Genomic DNA, 21,387 nt, shown 5'->3' on the forward strand with positions numbered 1-21,387 from the left:
CAGCCCCGTTGGGTGTGATCTGATGATGGGACAGCATCTACTGCCACTGCCTGCCTCTCCAGCAGCCTGCGTCAGCGCGCAGTCGATGTGAACGGACACTTCCGGTGGCCCCTTTCAAAATAACAGGCCACTAAACTCACTGACAGGACTGCAGCAGCGCCTGTTGGGTGGTTGTCAAGGGTAAAACTAAGTAGAACTCTACACTCTTTTGTTAATTTCCATTCGGGTTTCATGATTGACAAGTGTTAGGCTGTTCAATGAAAAAATTCACAATTATCAAAATTTGTTAATTTCAAAGTCTGCAGTGAAAAGCAATGTCGATCTCCTAGGCTAAATAAAACAATAAAAAAATAGATTGAAAATGAAAACATAGGCCTACACTACGCTAGCTGCAGATACCTTCATAAATAAATTTAAACTGAAAAATTGTCTCACTATATTTTAAAATGACATAGGCCTACTTAAAAAAATATATAGGCTATGTTTTGAGAAAAAAAAAATTCGCCATAGTATTTTTTTTCCATTGTTCTTTTTTTTTGGTAGAATGCTGCTTCCACATTTTACTTACATAGGCTAGGTGTATTTAATGTTTGTTGAGATCCCATTAAAACAGCCAAATGTTCTCAGGACAAACTACAGAGAAGGTTCAAGGTACAGATCCTCACTGAAACTATTCAGTATTTGTAGAGTAACTGAATGACTTTGAAAATCTAAAAATTTAAATGAAAAAAAAATGCATCATTCTATTTTTTTTTTTTTTTTTTTTTTTTACAGTAGGTACAGTTTGTTAGGCTACTGTTATAATTTCAATGAGTGTCAGTGAAGGCTTCCAGTACTCGGTCTGCTCTAGTGCATTTTTATGTTTGTTGAGAAATAAATAAACAGGTAAGCCTGTATATCGTTTTAATTTGAAAACTAAGTCGTCTAACTTCCGCTGCCATTTTGTGTTGACGCAGCTGCTTTAATCAGGGAACACGCATGCGCACAGAGCTGGGATAGAGCAGAGCAGGGGCTGGTGACTGAATCCGGGTGGAGGTGACAGTGGGAGATGAGAGGCTGCCACTGTTCAGAACTTCCATTTATTTAAGTCTATTAATAAACCAGAAAAAAAAAAATTAAACACAATCGAGGCCACAGTGAAAATTACCCAGAATGCACAAGAGACTGTCTGCTAACATAAAAAGATAAATAAAAATTGATCAAATAAAATAAAATAAAATAAACAGATGAATGTCTATATTTGTAGGCACATTTGTGATTTGTATAGGCCTATTTAGCCACATTAAGTTATTTAAGAATAACCCTGTTATTCTGTATGTGTGTGTGTGCGTGTGTGTTGGGGGTAAACACATTGCCCGCTGAGACACTTTCACTTGATTAAACCAGCGGTTGGTGACAACGAACATCTATCTGTCTCATCACTCCTTCACAACAAAAGCCTTTTGACCCAGCACGCTCAGTGGCAGATGGGCCCCCCACCTCCCTCCTACCCTACCCCTCCTCCTTCTGCTTCCCTATTCCTTATCTACCCCTCCCTACTCACACACCCACCCACCCACCCACCCCCCCTTCAAATCTGAGTCCCTAACAAAGACCAGGGTGGGGGGGTTGGGGTCTTAATTTTACCACTTTAGACCTGGTTGCAGTGGGACTACAGCTTTCCCCCAAATTACTTCCTTCTAATTAATGTAAAGCCACCGCCCTCCATCAGTGACACAGGAGGAGGTGATGACCTCCGTCCACAGATCAATCATAAATTTCCTCTCAGATTCTTGCCACTGTGCATGCTCTCCCGGCCTGATCTCTGGGGTCCGATCCCCGGTGGCCGCAACACTGTTTGGCAGCTGCAGATGGCACCGTGGCTGTAAAGCTGCACCGTCCTAATCACCTCAATGTGGAATAATCTGCCATAATCACCCAACCACTACAGAGAGGCCGCAAGACTCATGTCTGTGTCAAAATGTCTCTTTTTTTACCACAACGGCTGAGTGTTTCATGGTGTAGACGAGACCAGGGGCAGGATGAGTCGTGAGGGTTAGTCACATTATGAAGCTCTCCTACGTTGTCGGGAGTCTTCATATTGTATGCTGTTACGTCCAGCGAGCGACAACCCGAAATTTTTATATTCTCTCCACAAACGTCTTTCATTCAAAGCTCCCTGAGCTCGTTCTGCAGAACAGTCAAGATACCTGTTGTAACATCCAGAGAAAAAGAATCAGACTGTGTTCACAACCTGAAGCCTCTTTATTTGTTCTAACTCTATTTGAATTACATGGAGTGTTTCAGTCCAGCTTTTACAAGAATGACACCAAGAATGAACTGTAACTAGAATCTGAGACAGCTTCTTGTTGTAAGAATTTCACAACACATCACACTTTTCAATTCTCACTAAATACTGAATTTCACTTCACAGAAACTAAAGACATGTGGCCTATTAGGGAAAACTAGTTCTTTTAAATTAGACAGAAAACATCTTCACATTTGCAGTAAACATATTAATATTAAGTGTCCCATTGTTAACTGTTCTGCTTCTTCACTGAAACATGTAAAGCTGCAACTAATGATACAAGTTCACTGTTTTTCAGTATTTTTACAAACTATAACTCATGCTGCAAACAACAATGAAGTTCTCAGAGCAGTTACAGAGGTACTGTAGGTTCTCCTTCTATTGTGGCGTCTCTTCCATTATGGTTGGTAAAAAACTTCCAGACCATATTTGTTTATTCATTTGAGGAGTATTAATTTATTCTTATATCATTGTATTTTTTTTTTATCTGCCTGTGGGGTCAATGAGCAAAAACATTGAAATCCCCACAGTAGAACTGCAGCTTGACTGACAGAAATAAAGCCCCGCCCCTTTTACATTCTTTCACCTCTTTTACAAACAAATCTGTTGTCACATACTAAAATGTCTGCATAAAGGTGCTCATATCCCAGAGTATTCACTATTTGTTCTTCAGATCCAGGAGGAAAGTCTTGAAAATCTACCAGTAGATCAGCATTGACCAGATAGATACCTGATTTACATCATACACATTCTACACCAGGACTGTAACAATTACATGATCAGTAAAACAAACTTGGCGTGCAATTACAATAATTTGCAACGATTCAACACAACCATTAAACCATTAAATCAACCATTAAATGGACTCACTGCTACGTAAGCTTCCTCCTGGCTGTAGCTACAATTTAGTACAAAGACACGATCCAGATTGTCTACTCTGCAGCGGTTCCAGAAAATACTATGAATGAGGAACAGTTAAGGCTGATGTGGTACTAAAATGCAGAATTTAAGACAACATGGTCAGTAGTACTTTATCCGTTACCCATTATGTTTTTACCACCTGAAGTTGAGGCAGATCTGAACCAATAAGGGTGCTTTCCAAAAGCTTCCATCTCATACGTTTTTGCCAGTCAACACAGTGCACCCTCAGAATACAACAGGCCCAGCAACGTTTCCAGAAGTCTCTGCTTTAGTAGCTTGAAACTCCAGAGTATTGTTAGTATGTGGGAGTCCAGGCGTAAACGTAGCGGAAGGGATGAGTTTTAAAACTAAAACCTATTGGAGTGGATGTTGCCTGACTCAGCAAGACAGTCCAAACTCACAACAGTGCCTCCTGAAACATGGAGGAACCATCCTGAACAAAGCATCTCAAAAGTTGGAAAACTTAACAAACTAAATTTCTGATGCTAACTTTAAAGGGAACATTTTAATGCAAAAATCACTTTATGAAGGCTCTTTAGCATATATTCAGGTGTTTGGCTTGCCTTCCAGCCCCCAGAAATGAAGCTAAGCGAAAGTTCAGGCAGGAAGACTATCTCTTTAAGCACGCCTCAAAGCCCTTTCCTTGTTTTCCCGCTATCCTCTCGCTCCACCCTTATTCTCATAATTCAACAAATCACAGTCTGTCATCCTCTTTCTCTTCTACCAACCTATCATTAGCGTCAAATTTAAAAGTTCTCTCTCTGCTGTCATCCAGCCGTCATTTCAGCAAAACTCTCAACGCACCTCCACCCCTGCACCACCTCCACAGACTGTCTTAACCTGGATCTTCAACCGAGAAGTTCCCTCATCAGGCGACTTCAAGCTTCTCTACCACAACCAGTGTCTAGGCCCGGGGGGATATAACTTCTTCAGATGCAAGCTTCTCATCCCCAGATCAGTTTACTCAGCTGGTCTTCACCCCGTGGTCTAAGTGCCAAAGTTATTTTGTGCACAATAAATGTAATTTCATCTTCATCTTCAAACCTGGCTCTCTTGTCATAAATGGTCTGTCCTGATTGAAATAGGAGAATTGACAAAAAAAAATCTGAAATTTTCAGGTTCCCAAGGTTGAAATCCATGTAGTTTTACGAGCTGTTCCCTAGGTTGTCTGACAATGATGTCATTAATTTTCAAATTTGCATAATACCACCTCTACTTGTGAGTACCAGTACCAGTAGAGGGGGTGGGGCGGGGTGAGCAGTGGCTCATTTTCATTTAAAGGGACAGGCACTGAAACCAGCTGTTCTGAACAGGGCTGTTTTGAGAGGATGAAAAGAGCTGTGATGTTTGATCCTTGGGGTATCTTGACCAAAGCATGTCACAGACATGTCTTTAAGACACCTGGGAACTATTTTAATCTGTGGGAAAGGGGCAGAATATGTCTCCTTTAATAGTAGAACTATTGGGAATAAATATAGTGTCACTGGATGTAATATGGAGATGGCAGCCCAATAAACAGGCATACTATAAGGGATTCACTTATAAAAAATAACTATGGTATAAAGGTATACTTTATTTAATTCAGACTTTTTTCTGTTTCCAATGTGTTTTGTTATTTTCAAATGAAGTTATTTTCTTTGTCAAAATAATATTTGGGAGTCTCGGAAAGTGGGGAAAAGACTCTGAACTTGCTTGAACTTGAAAAGAGGGGGAGTTGTCGTCACATGGTAAAAAGTCTGCATGATAAGGTTTGACTTATTTTCTGGTGAATCCTAACTGTCTTCTTTTAACCTCTTACATCATCAGGCCATTAGGAGCCATCAAAATGCTGGTCATCTAAAAAGGTAACGACAAATATTGGAGCTTGCAGTGGAGAGTGCAATTGCATTTGCTTCACCTTCACAAGTGAATCCACACGTCACTGCAGCTCCATTGAAATGAATGATGACGACTTCCAATTCTGGCTGCTGTTCTGCTGGAACCCTAAGAAACGGCCGTCGTCTTCTTCCTATTCTCCCTCACCACTGACATAATGAGCTGTGTCTGAGGAAGTCATTAGCACCAGAGACAAACAGATTACATCAGCACAAGATGTGCACACTTACAGCACACACACACGCACGCACACATGCACACATAAAGCTATTGCCAAAATTAGCTTTTCTATCAGACAGCACTGTGAATCTGCCTCATAATTTTGCCATCTCCCAAGGCTATTGTGAATGCTGTAGGTGTGCGTTTGTGTGTACTTAAAACTGGTGACGCACACTTGCATAGCATCGCATGAGGAGGGAGATATAAACGTTGTAGGAACAGGCCACAAAGTGCACCATTCACTTTTCAGGACATTTCTGGAAAAAGAGAGCTTAGCCTGCAGTCTATTTCTGCATTAGTCAGCTCTATTGTGGCTGTCTTGCCAGCGGAGCAGGATAATGCAGACACACACTCTGTCACACACAGACACACACATTTATGCACACATTTCAAGCCACAGAAGCCAAAGGAGAGAAGATGTCTTCTGACAGCAGACTGATAAAGAGTGAATCACTGAGATAAGACGAGGACACAAGATTTGTGAACTGAACTTCATATCAGGCAAAGTTCAGCAGTGGGTTTGGTCCTGAGAGCCCAAAGCAGTGCGACTTCAGAAAACACATGCAAAGACGCAAAAAATGTGCAATAAATTCAGAAAACATCTTCATCAATTTGACAACACTTGAGCTACAAAAACTCACGACACAACGGAAGTGTTTCTAGGGATGTAAAATAAAAGTGAATCTGTATTTGTCAGAAACATCACCGTGCTGAGCACAGTGTCTCCAAGCAGAACATTACTGTAATGAGGGACATGCACAGGGACAACTCGGTTGATTTGAATACATTTCCCATCAGTGGAGAAATGGAATTGGACTCTTTTGTTGTGGTGTGAGCTCCACATGTGCAGAGGTGTTTCTAATTACTGCTCAGTGGCTCGTTTCCAACAAATCACATCTCATATGAAATGGCATTTTGACATAGCACATTTCACTGCAGATTCATAAACATGTAAAAGGCATTTAGAGTACAGCTGTACATTTGACAGGTTTATAAACATTTACAGATTCACTGGATTTATTCTAACATTTAACCATATATTTTTCTAACAACAAACCAGCTTGCTATAAGGATTTTCTTCAATTGTGTGTGATTTTCTTGAGCTTCCTCATTCAGCCATCACTCAAAATGCTATGTTCTCCAAAAAACTAGAAAATGAAAAAGAGAGAAGTTTTATTTTGTCATCATGTTGTCACAGTTTTGTTTTTAAAATCGCACACTGTAAAATGCAAATAATGTTTTCAGTCAGTTTTTTAATGATCCTGTTCTGGTATGATCACTTGTTGTCACCTGACCAAAGCTGAAACAGGAATGACACATACATCTTGTTTGACCTTTGTCTTGTTTTGATTTAAGTTGCGATTCTCTGGCTAGACACTTGGTGACTGATAAGTTACGACCGAACGAAGAAAGAAGAATGATTTGAAATGAAGTGAAAACAAAGTCTATTGTTCTAATCACTTCTTGCTAGTCCACATCTTAACAGAGGCAAATTGTTAGTAATTAAGAGGGGGATGCAGTGAGATGCGTGTAGTTCAGTGGTAATTACAAAACTGCTAATTTAGAGTGTTGCTCTGTAAGACCATTTAGATTAGAGCACTAGCAATTAAATTGGCAAAAGACCATAATTACTAACACCACTTACAATGTGCAGCCTCTCATTCCATCCAAATTTTCTATTTATCTGTCCGAGCCAGTTTGTGCTGTTCCTCACTACACTCTAATCTCAGAGATACAGTTTATATTAAAAGTACTGAAGCACCAGACTCACGGCTTCCATTTTTGAGCTTAAGTGCCATGTCTTATCTGCAGACAGTGACATTACTATATCAAGTTTTCATCTAATGAAAGCAACTGCGAAAAACACTGAAAATATGACATCTAGACATAAGCGAAGATGTGTTTAACATAGCTTTTAGACAAACACATTACATGCTATAAAACTGACAAGAGAACAAAAAGTAAAAGTACATTTGCCAAACTATTTGAATGTCTGTTCACTCCTTTTGTTTAAGGTGAGTCTTTGGAGGTAAAAAAAAAAAAAACAGGATCCAAGCAGCTAAACAGCTCAATTCATTCATGCATAATATTTACTGTAAGATGCTGCCATCCAGTGGGTCAACTGCAAAACAGCGTTCATGTTAAACACACACACACACGCATGCACACACACGATTAGTGCTTTGACATCTATGGGCAGTCTCCAATCCACATACATCCAAATACATACTGTACTGTGCAAGTCTTTGGACTAGGAGAGGAAGCCAGAGAACCAGGAGAGAGCCAGTGAATAAGGAGAAGATAAAGGGTCCCAGGCCTGGCAATCAAACCCAGAACCTTCCTGTGTACGGCCAACAGTGCTAACCACAGGATCACTGAGCTGTCCAGCTTTTTCAGGGGGAGTGAAAAAATGTGAAAAAGTGATTGAAATGCATATTCTCTATGTTCACAAAAAGCAGCATGATTTAAAACAAACAAATAGTTTTTTTTCAACATTTCTGACATTTTAAAAAATTGATCTGACCGTCCAGATTGGTTCTTTGGGTGTCTGTCTTTCCATCTCCTGTGTTTTTGTGTCACCTCAGGCTCTGTGGAGAATTTGAGATTTGTTGATGCATGTGTGTGGCCAAATGAGAAAATATTTTTATGTGAGAAGGCTGCCAGTTGGTTTGCAATTTTGTATTTGTGTAGACATACAGTAGTTACATTGCAAGAAATTTTCCTTGATTTGGGACTATTCTGCTGATCCATGGTTGGTCATGATAATGTCCTAATATCCTTGGGAAAACACCATATTAAGACAAACCAGATTTCCACAAAGAGCACCACAAACAAGCTGTTGTCCTCTGTAACATGATGCTTATCAATGAATTCAAAAGGCATGTGAAAAACAAATGACTCTATCTGACAGAAATGTTTTCCTGTCAGCTTTAAGGAAGTAATGATGAAATGATTGCTGAGAAAGAAGTCAACAATAAAGCATGGCTGTTAACACAGGTTGGACAACATTTTTTTAAAGATTAATTACATGCTTGAGAGTTCATCATACTGCTGCTTCAGAGAGCTTCAGACCAAAACAGACAAGCAAAATAAATGTTAAAAACAACAAAGCAAATTAAGAAATGCCCGTGAGTATGTGATATATACATACTGTAATACAACAAAGTCTGTGATGTTTCATCACTATCACAAAACGCCAGCCATTAATTTAATTCATAAACGTTATGTCCAGTGAATCCCAGTTTTGGTGTTTAAATGTTTGTCTTAATAGCTAAAGTACCAAATTATCTCAGCACACACTATTTTTAAATCCTGAAGGTTTATTTGCTTTCCAGGGGACAACAAGGGGGGAACAGAATATAGAGGATAGTATACTAAACTCTAAGTTGCAAGAATTAAGTTGGAGTTGCATTGGCCACATTGGTTCAATAGTTACAGGTTGACGCATTTGTTCTTGTACAAACTGGATAAGTAAGACCTGTTGTACTGGTTCCTCGAGTACTTTTGGTTTCCTTCTAGCAGTATAAACAAGACAGCTAACACGTACAGCATCAGAGTCTCCTGCAACCTGATGTCAGGTAAGTTTTAGTGAATTTATATACATTGAAAACATTGTAACTTTTTAACTTTACATCCAAATTTGCTTCAAATCAGTAACAGACAAATGATACTTTACATTTGTGCCATATTTTTGATTTGTCTGTTACTGATTTGCCATCAGTCAACAATGTTTGATTTTGTGAAATTATATATATTTTTCTTACTTCTAGATTTTGAAGGACATAGGAGGGGTAAATGTCTGCAATGAACACAGAAGGACATGAGCTTGCAGGTACATCCTGACAAATACAGTGCTTTATGTCTATATTTATTTTATCCATAGTTATCAATTTATTCTTATTTAATAAAGCAGTCTTGATAACATTACAATCTATTTTCCAAAGCATATATAAGGACAAGATAAAGGAAAAGACTGCAATCAACAAATCATTTTACATAAAGAAAATACAACTTAAAGATCAATGTAATACTGTCAAATGCACAATGTGTTCAATGTTCTTTCGTGTGTTTGTTTTTTATTCTTTTTTATTTTGATATCCATGTAAACCGAACACCTTCTCCTGTTTTTGTCATAGTCAGTAAAACATGATGTAATCAGTGTTTTGTGATTTTTACCTGCAGTTAGTAGCAGTAAGAATTTATATAATGCCCACCCCCACAGCCACCAAGAACATTTACATTTAGTCTATGTGAATATAAATGGTTCTGTGTAACTAAAAACATATACCTTTTCTTTTTTAGGTCTTGAAGAACAATGGATTCAAGGGAGAGTTCAAACATATCCACAATGAACACAGAAGCACAGGAGGTTGCAGGTACACTTTATTTCAGACATAGATAACATGGAAAATGACACCTCATCTTTATTCCATATGATAAATTAATTAAAGCAGAAGTAAGCGAAATGTTAGTGTTAATCTAAGTCTTAAATAGTTATATCTTCCGACAGCAATCACTTATATAGAGTGTTTGGTCTGAAACACGGGTCTGTCAGTCACTCTGCTCTGCTGTAAGCCGAGGAGAAAACTTTCCTTGTATCCTACAACCTTTATCCAATGAGGAGAGAGAACGGCATAAAGGGGCGGTCCTCTCTGTGTGTGCAGCCAAGGGATGCGCGTGAATGTGGTGACGTAGGGACGAGGGCGGGGACTGCTAACTCCATCGGCTGACAGGAAGTTAGCCAAAACGACCGGATCGCTTACTTCTGCTTTAACTAATTACTCTGTGAATCAGTTTTTATTGTCCAAGTAGTTAAAAGAAGTCAATTCCAAATAATTTTGGCAACTGATTGAATCAATGAAATTCTGACAGTGCAGAGTATATAAAAAATGTTGAATGTCCACATGCAAAGTCTCGTAGAATACATTCATTAATAGCCTCTTGATATAACCAGCCTAATATCAATTATATATTCAATACATCATCATGACAACAATTATGACTATAATCATTTAGGAAGGAAGATCTCTTACTTCAATTGCAAATCCAAACAATTGTTAAAATTACAATCAGAACAAGTTGCCTTACAAGGGAAATGATACAAGTACAGAGAGCTACAGAAGAATATCAGGGCATATTTGACAAATGAGTCAGGTGATGGTTTGTAAACCTCACTGCCAGAACAATACACGTAAATCACAAATCCACATGTTCCTTTTCCATCTGCAATCAAAGCGTATTACCGAAGGTCTACTCCTGCCTATGTTTGCACACTCCTGTGGACAGGGCTGCACTACCTTGGCATGTGGGGAAAAGGGCATGATGGAATGCAATGAAAGTTAATTTTTTAAACTCGTTACTTTTGCTGAGATGAATTGATCGAAATGAACACATCATAACTTTGTTAGCTGTATTATTTCTTTCCTACTGTGAACCTCAATCGTAACTCTGCAGATAACAAATACAAATGCGCATACAATCACATAGGGGCTAGAATTTCTAAAAGTGATCTTCTTTTTCTTTTTGACAGTCCTTTCCAACTTTCTCTCAAAACTTGGACTGGAGAAATTTTATCCCAACAAGCTCACCCTTCAGTCTCTCTCGGAAATTAACAAAGTCTGCATATCTGATGAACCTGCTCAATCAGTACAAGAAATACCATGGTGTTTTCTCAGAAAGCTATTTAAAATTAATGCTGAATGTAGGGATTGTACACAATCATTAATTAGTTATGAAGAATACAGTGACAGTGACTTACTTGACCTAGACCTTTACAGTGGAGATGACTCTGCAGAAGATGATAAGATTAATGTTCTGGACCTCATTGTCGCACTATTCCTATGTGCTGACAGCTTCTTACAACAGGAAATGGCACTGAAGATGTCAGTGTGTCAGTTTCCTGTCCCACTCCTGCTGCCCCATGAAAATAAGGGACAGAGTACCCTGATGCTGTGGGCTCTGAGAGACATTGTCAAAGAGTGGCGTCCACATGATTTGGCTGAATCAAGAGGGTTTGTTGAAGAAAACATTGTCCAAGCAAATATACCATTCTTTGTTTTTGTGAGGCTGAAGAACTCTAGTTTATCCAAGTCCAGGATTTTGAATCATGTTCTCAGCAATGGGCAACAGAATCAGAGTTTCTTCATACACAGAGAAATGGAAGGAGGCGCAGATGAAAGACAAATCGCAAACGGATTTGTGGAGGTTTGCTGGTACCTTCCCTCTGGTAGTGAAAACTTGGACTTATTTCCAAAACCATTTGCCTTGGCCAATTTGCGAGGAGACATTGGTGAGTCACTAAGACAATTCAACTTTCTTTTTCAAGTGTCAACTGCTACCTTTGTATTCCTGGACAAAGTTGAAGAAAATGAGAGACACATTCTGACATCTCTGCAAGATGTGAATTTCAAACTCTTCTTAATTACTAGTACTACAAAACCAGAGGATATTATGCCTATCAAGACAGTAATGCATGGATTAAATATACCAAAGAACAGAGTAAGGATCAAAATTCCAAGGATGAATATTGCAGAGTTTTCAAAAAAAGTTTGTGAGGACATCAGGACATCCCTGTCAGAACTAAAAAACACAACAAGCATTGAAACTATGTTTGACAAAGCTGTTGAACTTGGTCTATCTGTGGATGAAAGCAAATCTCACAAATATCAGAAAGCAGCTGAGGACATTGTGAAAGAAATTTGGAAACAAAACATACCAGACTACAAGAAAGAAAACCTTCCTTTACAGGGAAGGAACTGGAAAATGTTATCACAGTTAGAAAAAGAGGAGTGCAGATTGAAGAAATCTGTTGACAGATGCCTTGAACACAGTAAATGTCAGCTACAGGAAGCAAAACAACAAATTCAGGAAGAGCAAAGAATACATAAAATGTCCAAAGGGATGAAGAGTTTCATTGAGCACTTATCTACAACTGACAAAGAAAAAAGAGATTTCTTTCTCAAGTGGATGAAGCTCAAATTTAATTCACATTCACAGCAAAAGTTGTCTGTGTTGCGCAGCAAATTCAAAGAGGCATGTTGCAATAAAAATACAAAACTCATGGCAGAGTTAGATCAAGCATTGTTGGATAGCTCTTTAGGACTAGAGCATTACATGAGAGAGATGGGACTGATCTATGAGTTCTCCATGATCAGTGATGAGATGTCTCATCTCCCTGCTTTGGCTGCTGAAATGCTGTTGGATGGATATCCTTTAGAGCTCTTGGATGGAGATGCTTCCAACATCCCAGAGAGATGGGTGACAGATGTTCTGATGGAGCTTCACAAGAAGGTTGGAGAGAAGAGCAGACTGCTGGTGCTGAGTGTGCTGGGTGTTCAGAGCACTGGGAAGTCAACACTCCTCAACACCATGTTTGGTGTGCAGTTTCCTGTCAGCAGTGGGAGATGCACAAGAGGAGCTTTCATGCTGTTTCTCAAAGTAGGAGAAGATTTGAAAAATGAGTTGGATTGTGACTTTATTGTTCTCATTGACACAGAGGGTCTGAAATCTCCTCAATTGGCACAGCTAGAGGAAAGTTATGAGCATGACAACCAGCTGGCAACCTTTGTCATTGGCTTAAGTGATGTCACCATTGTCAACATTGCAATGGAAAACTCAACAGACATGAAAGATGTCTTGCAAATTGCAACTCATGCATTCCTGAGAATGAAAGAAATTGGTAAAAAGCCAGTTTGTCATTTTGTTCACCAAAATGTTGCTGCAGTTTCAGCTCACTCAAAGACCATGTCTGAAAGAAAACATCTCTTGGACGATCTCAATGAAATGACTCAACTTGCAGCTCAAATGGAAAGACAGCCTGCTATTAAAGCATTCACAGATGTGCTGGACTATGACATAGAGAAGAACAACTGGAACATCCCAGGACTGTGGCATGGAACCCCACCCATGGCACCAGTGAGCACTGGTTACAGTGAAGCTGTGGCAGAGTTCAAGAAAAATCTTTTGGAGTCACTGAAAGGTGACACAAGAGAGGAAGTCTCACAAATCCCAGAGTTTCTAGAATGGATGAGAAGTCTCTGGAAAGCTGTGAAATATGAGGACTTCATCTTCAGTTTCAGAAACACTCTTGCAGCAAATGCGTATGACAACCTTTGCAAAGAATTTAATCAATGGGAATGGGAGTTCAGAAAAGAGATTCTCTCCTGGCAGAAAGATGCAGAGTTGGAAATCCTAAATGCTGACAATGAATCTCAGATAAAAATTTGGAATCAAATGGTTGAAACAAAAAAATCTGAGTTGGCAGAGAAAATAACAGGCCAACAAACAACCATGAAGGAGAAACTCTGCAATTACTACAAAAGAAAAGACAGACATGTCAAACTGATAGAGAAATACAAAGCTGACTTTTTCAATAGTATCACCAGCCTTGTAAATGAAATCAAACAATCTGTGTACACAAAACTAGATGACACCCTTGAACTGAAAGTAAGTTCAAAAAAGGCTCAGGACATTCAGAGAGGATACAGATGTGTGATTGAAGAACGAGTCATGCAGCTGCTTGGTGACTGCAAGAATTCTACACTGACAGATGAAAAGCTGACACGTGAATTTGAAAAGATGTGGGCTGAAGCCATAGGAAATGTCTCTGGTCTTAAGGTGCAAAACATTACAGCATCTGTCCGTAAGCAGCTGAGAAAACATTTCTCAAATCTTAAAGTCAGTGAGCAACTCCAGAACATTGAAGACCTGAAGGAGATGGGCAGGGGTCCGTTTAAAACTGAAAATCATCATCTAACCGCTCTCATGAAAATGTCTAATCACTGGGGGAGAGATGATTTGCAGAGCTTTGTAAACAGTGTCATTGAATCTTGTACACAGTTTATAGTTGATAAAGTAAAGACTAACGAAGATTACCAAGACGCTTTTACAAAGGATCTTCTGGAAAAAATTGATGAATTTCTTCTACAAGGTTACAAGCGATTTAGAACAACTCCACAGTTCGAGATTGATCTGAAACTTCACATCTGTGGCATTGCCTCAAGAGAGTTCTTTCACATGCACAGAAAATTCTTGGCAGATAATGACCCTCGGACTCCACTGAAAAAATACAAGACTCAGTACTTATCAGATTTTCTTGATTTGTACAAAGAGACAGATCACTGCCAACGCAAGGCAACTAATTATGTCCAGTTTTGCATCAAACCTGCTGTGGAGGGATACATCAACAGATCTCTGGGAGTGGACATAGTGGAGGAAATTTTGACAAGTTGTCATTCTACTGAGTACAGTTCTCGCTCATTTTTCCAGTACAATATTCTTAAAGAGTTGCTGCAAAAGGAGAACTTCAGCAGTTTTGTCAAGTACATTGCTAACTATGAAAAATATGTAAAGGACTGGATATTTGAACAGATTGTGCAAAAGATGTCCGAGAACAACACTTTGGGCAAATTGAAGACCAAGAATATGCAAGTCATAGTTCAAAAAATCATGAATGCAATACAACAGGCCTCAAAAGAAGAGGGTGGTGGTCCACTGCCAGGAAATGAAAAAAGAATCACAAAGATCATGAGGAGCATGTGCAAGCATTTAAGTAAGGATATCTCAATTCCAGAGGAGGATGAAAAAGTCACCTTGTTTCAAATCAAAAGTACATGTCATTCATTTTTTAAAAGCCTCAAGATCGCAATAGAGGACTTAAAAGAACAGCTTCAGAAGGAATTATTAAACTCTGTTGACATCCCTGACACTCTAAATAAGCTCCCTGTCAAACCACAGGATGAGCTTTTCAACCGAGTTTTTGGCTGTGGACACCAGTGTCCATTTTGCAAAGTTCCCTGTGAAGCTGGAGGCAGAGAACACAAGAGACATCACGCAGCAATTCATCGGCCACAGGGTCTTGGGGGAGGCATTCATGTTGGCAATGAGAGGTTAATTGAAATGCTGTGTACAACTTTAGTGCACAATGACAGCAAATTCAGAAGCACAGAAACTAACTGGGAATGGCATCCTTACAAGGAATACACCCAGATCTATCCAAACTGGCACATTCCCCCAGATCGCACCATGGAGGCATCTTCCTACTGGAAGTATGTCCTGGTACAATATAATGACAAATTTGCTCAAGAATATAAGGTCAAGCCAGCTGATGCTCCAGAGGCCTGGAGGAAACTCACAAAGACACAAGCACTTAATGGTTTGAAAGATGCTTTCAACATAAAATGAACAAAATGTAAGCCTTAAAACTAACCTGTCAAACAAATCATCTTCAAACAAAACAAATTTTAAACATGTAAGATTTTTCAAAAACTGAAATTTTGGAGAAGATTAAAATAAATCAGGAACAAACAAGATTGGGGCAGTCAGCTCAACAGTCATATCAATATGCCTCAACCTTATTATCAACATTTTTGAACCATTATATATATTTTAAAAACAAACATATTTTATTTGTTTTAAATTGTCAGATTTTCTCATTTACCTTTTTATTTTCTATCGGCATAGATGTAGCTGGAGTGTTGTGATGTTGATAATTAAGATTTACAGACTTGTTATACATTTGATTTGTCAGCATGATTTTAGCTCCTGTTGACTTACTTTTACTTATTCATAAAGCAATCATTTTAAAATGATGTGTAAGAATATTGATACAAATGTCTTTTATGGTAGTGAGATGTTTGATTTTGAGTCAAACAAAGCGCAGAGAAGATTGTAAAAAAAAATGTTGAAAAGATGTTGAACAAATCAAGGTAAATAATGTTGTACAAGGAAATGACAAAGTACAAAGACCTATGTTTAAGTGTCCCTATTTACATTTTAACAGTGGTACTTTTAACTGTGTTCTACTGTAATTAATATGTTTAAGAGTAATATAAAACAGTATTTGAATAATATGCATGTCTCAGGCGTGTGACATGCCTATCAAACTTTCACAGGATTTAAATGATATATTTGATTTTCATTCATTCAGACGGATGTGTTTATTCTAAAAATAGTTGTGTTATTTCTCACTTTTTACTTTTTTTGTGTGTGTTGTTTTTGGTGATAACAAATATTTGTTTTCATTCACCTTATTACTATAGTGACTTAAGATGATGCCGCTAATGGCAAAGATGATTATATAGACGTACACATGACATGCCATAACAACAGAAATATTTTATAGTTTACATCCTTATCTTCAATTTTGTCATTAAAAAATATTTTCTTGTAACATGTCTTTTAATAAATGATAATATGATATAGATAAGAAATGTATGTGTTGCTGATGCTGATGTTTGAATACAGACCAATGATTTGATTGGCAATTGACTTTGTAACCTGCATGACAAAGAAGTTGGGAAACTAGAAGTGATGTCATGCGTACATTTACTGTGTCAAATTTCATGTAACTTTTGCCAATTGATACACACTACCTGTCACAATGTCCAAATCTTTGACACTGTAAATCACAGCAACGTGCATAAATTTTGTAATAAATATATTGAAAACTAAAGCTTTATGTGGCTATAATCAATATTTTAAGGACAACGTTTCATGACAACATGAAATTCTGTGATGGTTTGATAGATGTTTCTGGGGTTAAAGGGATATTTCTGTTTTTTTTAAGTGGGGTTATATGAAGTACAAATGGCCACTACGTATAATATCTGTTGTAGAGAGGTCTCTGCTTCCCCCCACTGAGAAGTAACAGTGCATCCTGCTGCACTGAGACACAGGCAGTAAACGGTTGAGAATGGGGGGGGGGGGGGGGGGGGGGGGGACTAAACTATCCCTTTAAAGGTTGGGTCTGGAGTTTTGTGGCCAAAAATAAACATTAGACTTGTACAAATGAAATCCATCTTAATCATCACCTATGGGCTTCTAGTCGTGTATGGTGGGGGCTGTGTCTGCAGCGTCCCCTCCCCCTGCCTGTATTTTGGTCTTTCTGTGCGTTCACACCAAAAGCTTCCAAAGCGTCAGAAACGCTTGAGGGTGGGCGTCAGACAAGACAGCTTCCAAAACGGCAAATATTTTTAGCCGCTTTGGCCGCTCGCCACGTGACTGGCGTCAAAGTTCGATCGCGCTGGTCATTGGGGAGCCGAAATACAAAAAAAAGGAAAAAAAAAGGCAGCCGGCTGACATCTCTATTCTGACAAGCTGCCGCCGGTTGCCGCTGAACCGCGTCATAGCTCATTACCCTAAAGTTAAACTTGGCTCAACTTCTCGTCTGGTGACGCTTTGGACGCTTTGGAAGCTTTGGACACTTTGGAAGCGCGACAACGCCTGTTGACGCTCTGGACGCTCAGTGTCGCCGGGCTCTCATTGAAAATGAATTGACTTCCGGCGTTTTTGACGCTTTGGAAGCTTTTGGTGTGAACGCACAGTTTTGCTCTGTTTTGTTCAGGTTTTGTTATGCATGGGAACGTTTCTGGGTGGAGAGCGAGAGTAGTGAGAGAGCATAGATTTCTATGGCGAGAGTGTCGGTGTTTTCTCTCCAGCAAATGACGGAGCTCAGGTGAAGCTACGTGCAGCAGAGTACGAGGGCTCAGGGCTGCTAGCCGCACTAGCTATCTCTAGCGTTTTCCCACTAAAATTAGCGGGTCACTGGGGGATCAGAGCATAAACCAGTCGCCCCGCTCTCATCCGCAGTGCAAGAAACACAGTGTGCCACAGCTGTCCGCCACGGAGTGTGAGGTCCGTCCGCTGAGGCAGACGAGGCTTCTGGCTGACCTGCGGAGCACCAGGACCACGGAGGACAGCAAGTCTGCCGCGGCCGTATGACGCTGCGGTCGTGGCAGTGGGAAAGGCGACGCGGCTCGGTCCGCCTTTCCCACTGCCACCAAAATCCAATTGTTAGCTGGTTTAATCAGGTTTTTTGACCAGTGGGAAAGGGGTATCTGATGCTACTGAGTCTCTATCTCTCAGTAGCAGCAGTCAGGACTGCAAAGAAAAATAAATACAGTCTGAGTGAAGCGCTGGAGCCGCGGACCGATTCCCAACCGTCACCGACACTGGCAACAAGTATTAGGGCCGTTGTAGTGAGCTCGCTCGATGCTAACCTCGGCTAGCGGTAGCGGTTAGCATCCGCCGCTAACACCCGCTTCCCAATTTCACAACACGCAATACCACAACGGCATAATAACATAACACGGAGGCTCCCCATGTTGGCGAATGATCAGCTATTGGCCCAGCGCTTCTTTCGGACTTTTCCTTTTCTTTGCGGTCGTGACAACTACTGCTGGCAGAAGCAGGAGGCTACACAGCTTAGCCCGAGAGGAGGGGCTGAGTTTCAATGTTTTGTATACAAACTGCAACGAACAAAACTCCAGACCCTACCTTTAAGTTGTGAGTTTCAGCTGTCCTGCCACAGCTATACAACTGTGCTTGTTCACACTCACTGCTCTCTTCACATCATTTTTGATCAGAGAAAGACTTTTGCTGTGACTAAATTTGAATACTTCCATATTCACACTAACTATGTTGAGTATGTTAGTGCGTTCACACTGACAAGTATGTCAAAATAACGGTCAAAAAGTTGAGTGAGGAACGGTGGTCACTTCCCACCCTCAGTGATCACCATCTTGGCTATGTAGCAGAATATATGTAAATCAACCTACGGACAGGCCAATGTTTTTTGCCAGTAAGAGGAGCCAGCTAACGCAGCAGTGTAATCTTCACCTCACATTAAAAAAAAGAAGTAAGGCATTCATTATTGCTAATTTAAAATATAATCAAAACAAACCGGATGTGTTGACGGGCGATAATGTTGGTCCAAAAAAGAAGAAGACGTTGGCAACCGTTGTGATGATTAGTTCCGGTAAGTGCACAACTACAGTACATCAACACTAACCGTCGAAATTTGCGGCCTACAGAATTAGTGTACATAGTATAGGCTACTACATGACAGTGTACTCATGGAAGTATTCAAATTGAGACAAAGCTTTAGTGTATCGGAAGCACTCACACGCTTCCTGCAGTTCTGATGCAGCCACAAAACCAGAGTGACTGTGATTCTAACAAGAGATGTATCCTAAAGCCTCAGCATCCAGAGATGCCACACAAACTTCAAACTTCAAACTTTATTTATTTATATAGCATCTTTCATACATATAAAAATGCAACACAAAGGATGTCTACAGCATAAAAAACATCGGTGGTCACCAGTGAAAAATATGAAAAATAAAAAAGGAAACTGATATACTAGTCACTGGTCTTATCTACAATGTAGCTACATGAAATCACTGAGGTGTAGTCCATTTTTTCTGTAAAATTAGTAGCTTGTTCAACATCCAGAGAGCAAGGTTCAACTGTTCTGCCTGGATATTTCAAATGACAAATTATAGCTGCTGTGCAGCGATGGGTCGGGTCCGGGCTATTTTTTGGCAAATTCTGAGCAACAAACAGGAGAATAGGAAGACAGGACAGTTGACCTTATAATTTTCACTTTGCACCAGTTGCGAATTGAACCCACAAACTCTGGAACTTAAGACCATTGTCTATCGCACTGAGCTAATTGGCAAGTGGCAGTGCTACGGTGGCTTCACAAATTGACTAAGCCATTCACTGTCGTGCAGGCAGATTTGAAACCACTGTAAAAAGAGGTCAAATTCTGATATATTTGTTAACCATCTGCTGTGACTCTAAGATTTTGTACATTTGTTTCACAAATGTACAAAACCAATTGTGTTTGGTAGGAATGGTAGGATGGTAGGATTTCCTTGGAAGAAGAAGAAGAAAGAATAAAGAACCCTAACCCCAATACAATAGTGTCCCGGTAGCTTAGCTGCCTGGACCCTAAAAAAACAAATGGAACAGGAAAAATAGAAATAAACTCACCACTTCTAGTTCACAGTAATTTACTGAAAAAAGACTGAACATATTGTTGCTTCAGGCGCACCTGATAGATGGAGGTGTGTGATGTCCCACACATTCATATCATGATAGTGATAGCAGATTACTGCTATCATGATAGTGATAGCAGATTACTGCAGATTACTGTTCGTGATAAATATGAAATAAATATATAATCAATTATATGATATTCATAGACCATACAATAGTGATGCTCACATGGTAACACTATTGAGACACTTGAATATAATGAGAATTGACATGATACGTAGTTGATAGATGCATCAACAACAATCATTTCAGATAGATCTTCATATTGAAGTTGCACCTGAATCGTCCTTTTAAAAGACTAGATATACAGTATATAGGTAGTATCAAGTGTGCCAGTTATAATACTGGCTCTATCAAACTAAATATATTTTTGTCTCTAGGTTCTGAAAAGCAGACAAATGAGGGGAGATGCCAAACCTTGCTGACAGAGGACAAGGAGGGAGAAGATGCTGCAAGTATGCCCACACAAATACAGTACATTTCAGTCAGATACATCTAAATTTTGGTGGTAATAGCTCTGGGCTTTGAGGGAGCGCTCATAAAAACCAAGCAGCTCTTAGCATTCTGCTGAGAGATCTAATCGCACGGAATACTATGTAAGGAGGAGACTGGGAATGTTGAGGGAGGTATAAAAACATCTTCTAACTTGCTATGCCTTACCCAGCCTCAACATTATCCTGTCTCTGAGCTCAGCTTTAACCTTCATATGGATAAACGTCACGTGTGCCTTTGCAAATCATGTCCATGCAGTCAATTTATTGACCGTGGCTGGACTCAAGTCAAACATCTCATGCCAAATAGAAATGGCAGGAAATGTGTCAAGGCAAAGGGTCTTAATTGACGTGACATTTCTGTTATTTTTAGTTCTCAAATTTGGTTTTAACTTAGCATCAACATTATCATTGACATTGTGTGGATTACTTTGAATATTCATGCAGCATTTCCTTTAGAAAAATTCTGCACTGGTGCTGTTGTGGCAGTGTCAATGGGTCTCTTCCTTTCCTCACTTATTACCTAGCCCTGCACTCCTTCTCTATGTCTGCTTTTCTTTTCTGCATGGAATATACTCAATGTATTGCAGCTTGCTTCACATATGGGGTTTAGTAAGACTCTTTATTTCTCCCTCTTAGATACATACTTACTCACCCAGCCAGAAAACTGAAAGAAAAAGAAACACTGTCTGATACACCACCACACTGTGTAGCTATGTGTGTTGTCTATTCTAAAAAAATATCCTCTCTTTG

The 21,387-nt window shown here is 39.5% G+C and overlaps 1 protein-coding gene across 1 annotated transcript; it reads left to right on the forward strand.

Annotated features, from left to right (window-relative positions):
* Positions 1-9,650: 9,650 nt before the first annotated feature.
* Positions 9,651-15,484, forward strand: LOC311008157 (up-regulator of cell proliferation-like; the record flags this gene model as incomplete). The annotated part of the gene is made up of 2 exons (XM_084001591.1): positions 9,651-9,678; positions 10,833-15,484. 2 exons carry the CDS (start codon positions 9,651-9,653, stop codon positions 15,482-15,484), a joined length of 4,680 nt encoding a protein of 1,559 aa, XP_083857717.1.
* Between the last annotated feature and the right edge of the window lie 5,903 nt (positions 15,485-21,387).

Source organism: Trachurus trachurus, assembly GCF_905171665.1.
Source record: "Trachurus trachurus genome assembly, chromosome: 3".
Lineage (NCBI taxonomy): Eukaryota > Metazoa > Chordata > Actinopteri > Carangiformes > Carangidae > Trachurus > Trachurus trachurus.